The sequence below is a fragment of the Solanum stenotomum genome, unplaced genomic scaffold (assembly GCF_019186545.1).
Source record: "Solanum stenotomum isolate F172 unplaced genomic scaffold, ASM1918654v1 scaffold32770, whole genome shotgun sequence".
NCBI lineage: Eukaryota > Viridiplantae > Streptophyta > Magnoliopsida > Solanales > Solanaceae > Solanum > Solanum stenotomum.
Window position 1 is genome coordinate 28,301 of NW_026032122.1, and position 10,153 is coordinate 38,453.

At 27.6% G+C, this 10,153-nt stretch overlaps 1 protein-coding gene across 1 annotated transcript in view; it reads left to right on the top strand.

Moving 5' to 3' along the window:
* Positions 1 to 2,624, top strand: part of LOC125852189 (beta-amyrin 28-monooxygenase-like) — a 4,368-nt gene extending 1,744 nt beyond the window's left edge. The window contains exons 2-3 of the mRNA XM_049531912.1: positions 1,494 to 1,681; positions 2,268 to 2,624. Of these exons, the coding sequence (XP_049387869.1) occupies positions 1,494 to 1,681; positions 2,268 to 2,567 (488 nt within the window). The 3' untranslated portion in view covers positions 2,568 to 2,624. The remainder of the gene's footprint in view (positions 1 to 1,493; positions 1,682 to 2,267) is intronic.
* The last annotated feature ends 7,529 nt before the right edge of the window (positions 2,625 to 10,153 follow it).

The window sequence follows — 10,153 nt, forward strand, 5'->3', positions numbered from 1 at the left end:
ATGAAATGAAGGCTTGCATCTAGTGTCCTATTTAATAAAAATATGTAATCAAGACTTAAAAGTAATTCGTGTTGCGTGCTTGTTAGATCAATTACTATGTTGTATGCGACATAGTCTTAGTCAATAAAGAGCCCACAAGTTCATATGACGAAAATAGTGGAAATGAAGATGCTTAAATGGATGTGTGTGCATATTATGAGAGACAAGATTATGAATGAAGATATACATGACAATGTGGAAGAAGCCTTCATGATCGAAAAAATGTGAAAAGCCAGATTGAGATGGTTCGATAATGTAAAGAGGAGGAACACATATGACCTAGTGTGATTGATATGCAAGTGGTTGACAATGATATGTATAAAGGAAGATAGAGATAGACCGAAAAAATAATTGAGATAAGATGATTAGATAAGACATGACTCATCTCCGACTTTGCGAAGCCGATAGATTTAACAAAAAGGGCCAATGAATTCTATCCTTAATAGGAAATTAGAAACGCAAAATAAAAATAAAAATAGGAGCCTGAAATTTCTTTATTATAGAGTGTTGGCAATTCATGCCATGCAATTAACATGCCATAAATCCTTATGTTGACACCACGTCCACGTGTGTCCATAGTCTTAGGAATAGTTGATAAGTTGTTTTTTTTTTAATAAAATATGAAATGATTAAAATACTACTCCCTCCATTTCACAAAGAATGACCTCCTTTCCTTTTTAGTCAATTTCAAAAAGAATGACCTCTTTCCTTTTTTGGTAACATTTTAATTTCAGTTTTCCACGTGGCATGTTTAAAACCACAAGATTGAAAGACAATTTAGTACATTTGACATAACTTTAATTTAGGACCACAAGATTCAAAAGTCTTCTTTATTTTCTAAAACTTTGTGTGATCAAGTCAAACCAGGTCACTCTTTGTGAAACGGAGGGAGTAATAAATACTAATAAATATCTTAATGCATGCTTATAAACTAAAAATGCATGCTTATAAACTGAATAATAATAAGTTTGGTTGACCAATTCCACCACAATCTACCTTCCTTCTTCTCAACTAGGATTTGAAAGATAGTTGATGTATTCCACTAGGATTTCTTACATCAACTAATAATGTAACCAAAAATATGTTGTAGAAAGTTATATTTCTCAATTTTCTAGAGATCAAGATTACATACATCGATAATGTAAATAATTTTCATATTATTATTTAATTCATCGGCTATTTCATTTTTCTGTTTATCATATCATGTTTGTTATATAGAGTTTTATGTTATTATAAGTCAACTTAATTTTAACATTCAAAAAAATATCACACAATATAAAGAATTTTATGATATCATGTTATTTACTTGCCATAGCATAAAACCTCCCTTATTTCTCAAGATTGAAAATCTTACTATTTATGAAGAATTATGTGTAGTTATCTATTTGATGATCTGATAGTTTAAATTTTTAGGTATTATATATGTGTAATATAATTTTTTTTTTATATAACAGAGCAAAATGAGATTTCAAGGAATATGATGCCAAGGGAGGTGCTATGTTGGAATGACATTCAAAAAATGAAGAAAACTTGGAATTTTGTGAATGAAGTATTAAGAGATACACCAATTCTGCAAGGTACTTTTAGAGAAGTCATAGAGGACATCACTTATGATGGCTTCCTCATACCAAAAGGATGGAAGGTAAAACTTTAGCCTTTTAATTTAAAATGTATGAAATTAAACAATTAAATGGACATTGACCATCATATCTAATTTATTTAAAATAATTAGTTTATAAAATGAGGATAAAAGCATCATAGATTATTAATCACTTCAGCAAAAAATAGTAAAATATTAAGATTTATACTTGGAGAATTAGGAGAAGATTTCAACTTGCAATACTATAACATGTTAACTATATGGTTTTTTAGGTTATCAATTAATGATTATCCTACAATTTCTTTCTAATTATCAATAAGTAACATGATTGTGTAAATATTTCTACAACATAATCTACAACATTAGTTATTTCTAAATAATAAATAAAAGATTAATCATACTCTATCAACTTGACGTAAGGCAGAGTTTTTTTTTTTTTGGGTGATATATAGTGGAAAATTAAAATTGACAGATACGTCACCCTTATTGCCACTCTACAGAACCGTACATGAGTTTATTTTTTTTTACCTCATACGGCTCCTCATTCAATTCTTTTGAATTCATTGGATCTTTTTCCGCAAGTCATACATGATTATGAACATAATATACTAAAGTGTTAATTTTGCAGATATATTTAAGTGTTGGAGCTACACAAAAGAATGGTGAATACTTCCCAAACCCTACAAAATTTGATCCTTCTAGATTTGAAGGGAATGGATTAGTTCCCTACACATCAATTCCATTTGGTGGAGGACAAAAAATGTGTCCTGGAAAAGAGTTTGCAAGAATAATGATTCTTGTTTTCCTTCATCATGTACTCAAAAAATTTAGGTGGGAAGCTAAGGTTCCTTCAGAAAAAATATTATGCCCTTTTTTCTTAGTACCTGTCCCAACAAATGGATATCCTGTTACCCTTTATAATGTGTAAGCTTCTTTATTTTCAAGATATAAATATGTGTGTGAGAGAGAGGATGTAATATAAGTTATATATATGTATGTGTGTGTGAGAGAGAGAGGGGATGCACTATAAATAATTAATGTCCTTGTAGTTGATGATTCCTCTTTATCAATGAAATAAAGGATGTCTTCTAAGTTAATTTACAATAAAATAATAGAGAAAATGGCCAAAACCCCCCTAATTTATATTCGGATTTTTAACTATACACTTTAATTTTACGGGAGTCCTATCGCCCCTGAAATGCTTATTCAAAATTGATTGTTATTTATATTCCTAGGAATATCATCTATATATTGTCATAACCTCAAATGACTTTAGTCAAAACGTGCATGTAGAAGAACAATCATATTAAGATGGTTATATTTATCTTTTAAATCATCCCACAACAAACAAGAAAATCTTTAATAATGAGACGTTTCACTTAAAGCCCTCATTAAGATAATGACGAAAAATTATCATTGTCTTGATATAGTCTTGATTTGATATCTAATTTTTATTTTTGATAGTACCTGTCATATCAATCGCATCAAGGTGAACTTCGATATCGAATATCCAAAACAGGTAGGTTTTACCGATATATTCAGAGATAAAAAAATTCAAGTTAAAATAAATTGTCATTATCTAAGAAAAAAAATTCATACCTTTGATACTTTCAAAGTATATTTCTCAAAATGAAAAAAAAAAACTTGTATTAATAATATGTTATAAAATAAAAATAGGAGCAAGTGTATTATCATTGTACTTTTTTTTTCACTTTCTTTATATCAGCCTTTTCAATAATAAAAAAAAAAAGGCTATATATAAACCTTCAAACTTGGGCAAATATTTTTGTTTGCTATAGTAGTGATAATAATACTTGGTCATCAAGCATACTACAATGCAATTCACATGGCCATTCGCCTAATTTTACAACAAATATCTTGTTTTTTTTCTTTCTAAAGCTTTTTTGTTTGTGCTTCTACAAGTATTGACAAACTATAAATAGAAGTAGTTGGGATTGTGGGCCTAGTAAATTTTGTCATATGTCAATTTCTTTATAATGTTGTGTTTTACTATTTGTACTATCTTTCTTACTTCAATTATAAACTATACGTGAACATTTTCTTTAGTATATTACTCCCCGATCCATTTTTTTTGTCGTGCTTTCTAAAATTAACGGATTCAAAATAATTATTATTTTTGGAGCGTAGGGACCCTTGTTTAATACATTACTCCTTCGAACTATTTTATTGTCATGCTTCCTAAAATTAACAAATTTTAAAAAATTAAATATAATTAATTAATTATGTTTGTGTTTTATGAGTTTAGAGACCCTTGTGTGATGGCGCACTACCATCACACAAGGCAAATTTAAGATTATTTTCAATAGTGGCGTAGCTAGAAATTTAACGAAGGGTATCCAAAAATCCTATAGGTAATAAAAATAATTTAACAAATAGTGCACGTAAATTTTGTAAATCAAACTTCGTAACATTAATGATACCAAAAAATTCAAAATCAAACTAAATAATTACTTTTATATTTTATTTAAATTTTTAATGAAAAGAAAAAAAGTGGTTTCAATTGGCTACTGAGCTTTTTGTCCCTTAAATTTTTAAGTTATTTTTTTTGAATTATTTTAGAAAATAATATATTTATTAGCTACAATTAAGAAATTAATTAAGAGCTATTTTGAAAATGTTAAAAGAAAAAAGTGAAGCCAAAGGGAATCAAACCCACGCTCAGCATGTAGCATTGACCTTAGGTTATTGATTGAAATCACTAAGCTAAGAAAATTTATTGTTTTAAGGGTGTCTAGAAGGTCTCATTTAACCATTTAAAGTATTATTTTACTTATATATACAGTATAATTTTTTGACAAAGGGTGTCCAGTTACTCCTGGACACCCTCAACCTAGTGTAGCTACTCCCCTGATTTTCAATACTAATGCGACAGACAATTAGTTTATAGAACGTTTTGAAATTTGTATATACAATTTTTTTTCTGACGAAGAATGTCCAATTGGACACCCTGCATGTGGCTCCAACCCCTGCACATAATGATACATTATTCTCCAATTACTGAGCTAATAATTATTCGAAGATGCATTAATTTTTTTGGAAAAATCTTTTTGGCCAGAATGATATTTTATCTATGTTATTTTACCTTTTAAAACATTTTTACCCTTTTAACTTTAATACTTTTTAACTAAAAAATGGAAAAAACATCAGTTTATTTTAAAATTAAAAAAATATTATAATTTTTTTAATCGTGAAAATTTCATATATGACATATATTAGACTAATATTTTCAAGTTATAGTAGTAGAATTAAACTTTCAAGTTGTAACAATAAAAAATTTCAGGTTGTAACAGTTTCTTAAAAAAAAAGTTCTTTTTTAATAATTGTAAAAATTTGTTTTGAAAAAAAATATAATAATTCATTTCTGAAGAAAAAAAGGTAAAAAAACGGAAATATGTGTTAATTAAATTTGAATTGATTGAAGATAATTACTAATTAGCATAAATTAAGGAAATTCAAACTAATTAAGAATATTTAGTTTCCTTATTTCACTCTTATTTGTTAAAATTAATTAAAAATTTTGATTTTATCCATTTTCTTCCACGTTTCTCTCTCTTCGATTTTTTCCCAGAAAAATTGTCACTGACGATTAATTCAAGTTTTTTTATTTTTGTTTGAAAAATCTTGATTTATTGTGATGGACAACTACTTATTTATATTAATTAAACATGGTGGAAGATGGGATCCTTCAGTTTAGTATTTTTTATGGTTTATTGTTTGTATTTGTATTTCAGTGAAATGAAAAAAAAAATTGAGCAATGAAACTGTAAATCACATTTTGTGATTTTAATTTTGTAAATCATCAGTAGATTTAAGTTGTGATGTTATTTGTATAAATAACGTATTTTGTTAAAAATAAGTAATAATTTTTTTGAAACTGTAGTTATTAATTTGTTGGTAGGTGTTTTTTTTTTTGTTATTTTGTATACTATAAAAATCAGGCATTAGTGCGAAATTGGCTTAATTTATGAATGAGTTGTAGTTTTATTGTTGTAAAGTTATGAAATTTGTGGGGGGGAAAAGTATGAAATTTGTTGTAACATAGTTATGAAACGGGTATTTCTTTAGTCAATTTGATAATAATGAGATTAAAGTATGAAATTCGGTATGCAGATTAAAATTATAATATGGAGTACTGTTTTTATTTTCTGAAAACATAAATAAAATGTATAGGTAGGAATGAATTTGGTAGTGTAAATAGAATGAAATTGGTATGAAAGTGGATTCACTATTGTGTAAAAAATATTAGTAAGAAGCATGAAGTTTTGTATGAAAAGTGTATTAATTTGTTATGAAATGTGAAAGTTATATTTTATATAATGTCTGTTCTGGTGTGAATTATTGTAGACTGTTTTAGAATGATATTGCTATGAATAAGTATTGACGATTGTGTATAAATTTGTGTGAGAAGATTGAACTAAATGGTATGAAAAATTATTCAGTATTGTGTAAAAAATATGAGTAAGAAGTATGTTATTTGTATGAAATGTGTATTAAGTTGGTATGAAATGTGAAATGTTAGTTTTTTTTATGAAATCTGTTTTAGGGTATGAAGTCTAGAATACTGTCTGAATGATATGTTTCTGGTTAAAAAGATTAGAGATTTTTTTTTTTAGAATTTGTATACTACTAATATCAGACATGTACGACAATCGATAATTTGTACACTACTAATTTTTGAATGTATACTGATTAAAAATGTCTACAACTAAATTTGTTCATTCTTTGTATGAACCATTATTGATATTTTGGGATGAATTTTCGGTATAAAAATTGAAGTAAATTTTGTATGAAATTGGTATGATAGTAAAATCAAATATGTATGGAAATTTATAGTTTTTATGGCACAAATGTGGTATATGATTCAATTTTTATTTTTGACATTATATTGATATGAAATTGTGCATAATAGTGGGATGAAATTGGTATACTATTTTTTATTTAATAAAAGACAATTACTAGTTATATATTGTATGATTTTGTATTTTTTTTGGCATGAATATTGTATGAATCAGTGTTTACTTTTGGCATGAAATAGGTATAGAAAGTATGCATAAAAATGGTATAAAATTTGTATACTGATATAACATATGTATAAAAGTAACATGTACTTTTGTATCTTGTAATACCGACACAATAATTTATGATGGAATAGAGAAATATGCAATTCAAAAGGTGTCGGAGCATAAATTATTGTCACTTGGTTCTAAAAGACTGTAGGGAGACCACAACTTGAATGTTGGAAAGGGTTTGCTGATTTGAAATTCAAGAGGTTTAAGGTTACGTGCAATACATGTCATCGGGGGGACACAACAGGAAGACATGTTGCTGAAAAAAAAAGACATGTTTATTTTTATTTTGATTTGGTTATTTTATTGTGACAACCGCATGCTTTGATTTATTTTATCTTTTAAGTTAATGACTTGTACATTCAGAACATTTATTATGTGTACTAATTAATCATTTGTGTATTTAGTATTTTTAAATGTATAGTAAAAAATTAAATTATGCTGGTATGCAATTGATATCAGCTCAAAAAATTAAGTCAAATCTTAGTATGAAATTGATATACATTTGGTATCAAACTGATGTCCAGTGGTAAAATTGAAAAAACAACATCTAATTGAGATTTCAACTGAAATAGTCAACCTAAAACTAGTTAATGGTGTATCCAAATTGTACATTTGGTATGAACTGATATCTCATTGAAAAAATTGAAAAATAACATGTAATTGAGATTTCAACCGAATTAGTCAACCTAAAACTAGTTGATGTTGTACCAATTGGTATACATTTGGTATCAAACTGATATCCAATTGGAAAAATTGAAAAAACACGTAATTGAGATTTCAACTAAATTAGCCAGCCTAAAACTAATTAATTTTGTACCCAATTGGTATACATTTGGTATCAAACTAATATCCCATTGGAAAAATTGAAAAAAAACAACATCTAATTGAGATTTCAATTGAATTAGTCAACCTAAAACAAGTTAATTTTGTATTCAATTGGTATAAATTTGGTATCCAATTGATATCCCATTGGAAAAATTAAAAAACCAACATGTAATTGAGATTTCAACTAAATTAGTCAGCCTAAAACAAGTTAATGTTGTATCCAACTGGTATACATTTGGTATCCAAATGATATCTCATTGGAAAAATTGAAAAATCAACATGTAATTGAGATTTCAACCAAATTAGACAACCTAAAACAAGTTAATGTTGTATCCAATAGATATATTCCACTGAAAAATGGAGAAAAAAAATGTAATTGATATTTCAACCAAATTAGACAATCTAAAACAAGTCACTGGGTATCCAACTTGAAATTTTAAAACGAAGACTAAAATTAAAAATTGTATGAAATTGATATCCAACTGGTATAAATCTGACAATGTAAAACAATGCATATATTATTGTCAAAAATTGTAGCAAAAGAAATATACATAATTCAAAATCAAAACATGTAATAATTACAAGTCTAAACTACAAACAAGTATTTCAAAGTTCAGTTTCTTGATCTTGGTGTAGGATAATTGGTAGTATCCGAAAGCATGTTCTTTATGCGGGGTCCACCAAATTTGCTAGCAACCATTCCAATTACTTCACTTTCACTAATTGTGCCATCAACGTTCTTGCTTCTTCCATACTGCCACATGATTGTGACGTACCTTTTACGGTGGTACTTTGCATCAATGTGAATGAGACTCATATAAAAAACTTCATTGCTAATATATTTAGCAAAGAGACATGTGTATAGTCCACAATCGCTGAAATAACATTGAAGAAAAAAATTGAGAAGGAAAATGAATTATTTATTATGAACAAAACACAATATGATATGAATACATACCTTGAGTTTGGATCTTGTCGAGGCACATTCTTTATAAATACAACTTTGAGCTTGGATTGAGGCTTGTCAACATATGCAGGTAGTTTATTGGAATAGAGGTCGAGTCTTTTACCATAAAATCCTATGCTAGCTAAAAATAATGGTATAATCGTGGCAAGTTTATCAACTGCTTTCTCAATATTGTTCGTGTGTAGATCTCATCCCACCATTAAATCATATAAATATGGAAGAGTTCTACTGATTTTCTTTTTGAATGAAGAAGACGAACGTTGAAGATGGTGAGAGAGAAAAAGTTAGTTCTCTGTAAAAGAGAAACGTGGGGGTGGGGGTGTGGGGTTTGCTGTGTGAAATCTGGAAAAAAAAACCCCTAAAATGGTGTAAGAAATAATGACAATTGATTCTCTAATATTAATGTTATTTCTCTTACTTATTAATTATAATGTAATTATAAAAATAATAACTAATTAATAAAATAAAATAAAATAAATTATAAATTAAAACTAATATATTAATACTTGTAATGAAACTGTTATAAGTAGTATTATAAAAAAAAGTACATCTAAAGGCTGTAATATTAAGTCTTAAATAGATATATGGGGTGATTTTTCCTTTTTAATTTTCTGGCCAAATTTTGGCCATTTAACACTTCCCAATTTATTTTTTTACATAATCTTACAATTTAATTAGTCATCGATATTTGCTAAACAGACATAAATTCTATAACAAGATCTTTGCCTTAACTAACTCCATATTAAATGTGAAATGAAAATCACATGATTATAATCATGAAATCTTTAGATAACTCTGTTTGAAACCAAATAACATAAAATTAAGAAAATGTTCAAATATCTGTTTAAAAGAACTTTTGCATGTATAAATACTAGATTGGTCACGGGCCCAACATCTGATGCTCATGACCCTTAAAAAAAATAATTTTATACAAATTCCATAATGTTAAGTGTTAATTATATCATATTCATATTTTTTTTCAAATTACAAAAATTCTTTAAATTTGGTGGAATTCGGATACATCCCAAAATGTTCCGATATATCGCGTCTCAATTTCGAATACATCGTTTGACGTCACAATACATCACATCTCAATTTTGGATATATCACTCAACGTCCTGATATATCGCGTATGTCCCGATACAATACGTAAAATGTTGTATCCAGTCAATACATCGCGTAAAGTGATGTATACAAAAATAGCAAGAACTAAAGCCAAACACTATAATGCTTTCAAAAATATAATTGGCATGCATCTTTTTTCCATAGTCAAAAGAGGATCTTTAATGACTTGTCTTAAGCTTCTTCCTGAAACATTAGAGGAGAAGGCCAATAGGAAGTTAAAAGCAATGCTTCTTTCTTCGAAAACCTGATGCGATAGAAATGAAAAAAAATTAAGTTGAATTTTAGGGAAATTATTGTCATTGATATGATAATAGGATTCATCTTTGTTGTCTTGAATCATTCTGTTGACAACTATATCAATTGTGATTTGTGAAGCTGCAGTAATATTATATTAGTGTTAAAAAATATTGAAATAAGCTTTATAGACCCTTGTTGTCAAGGATCACCATTGCAAGATCTCATCATTATAATCTCCAAAAAGGGTCGAGATTCCAATGCCAATATCAA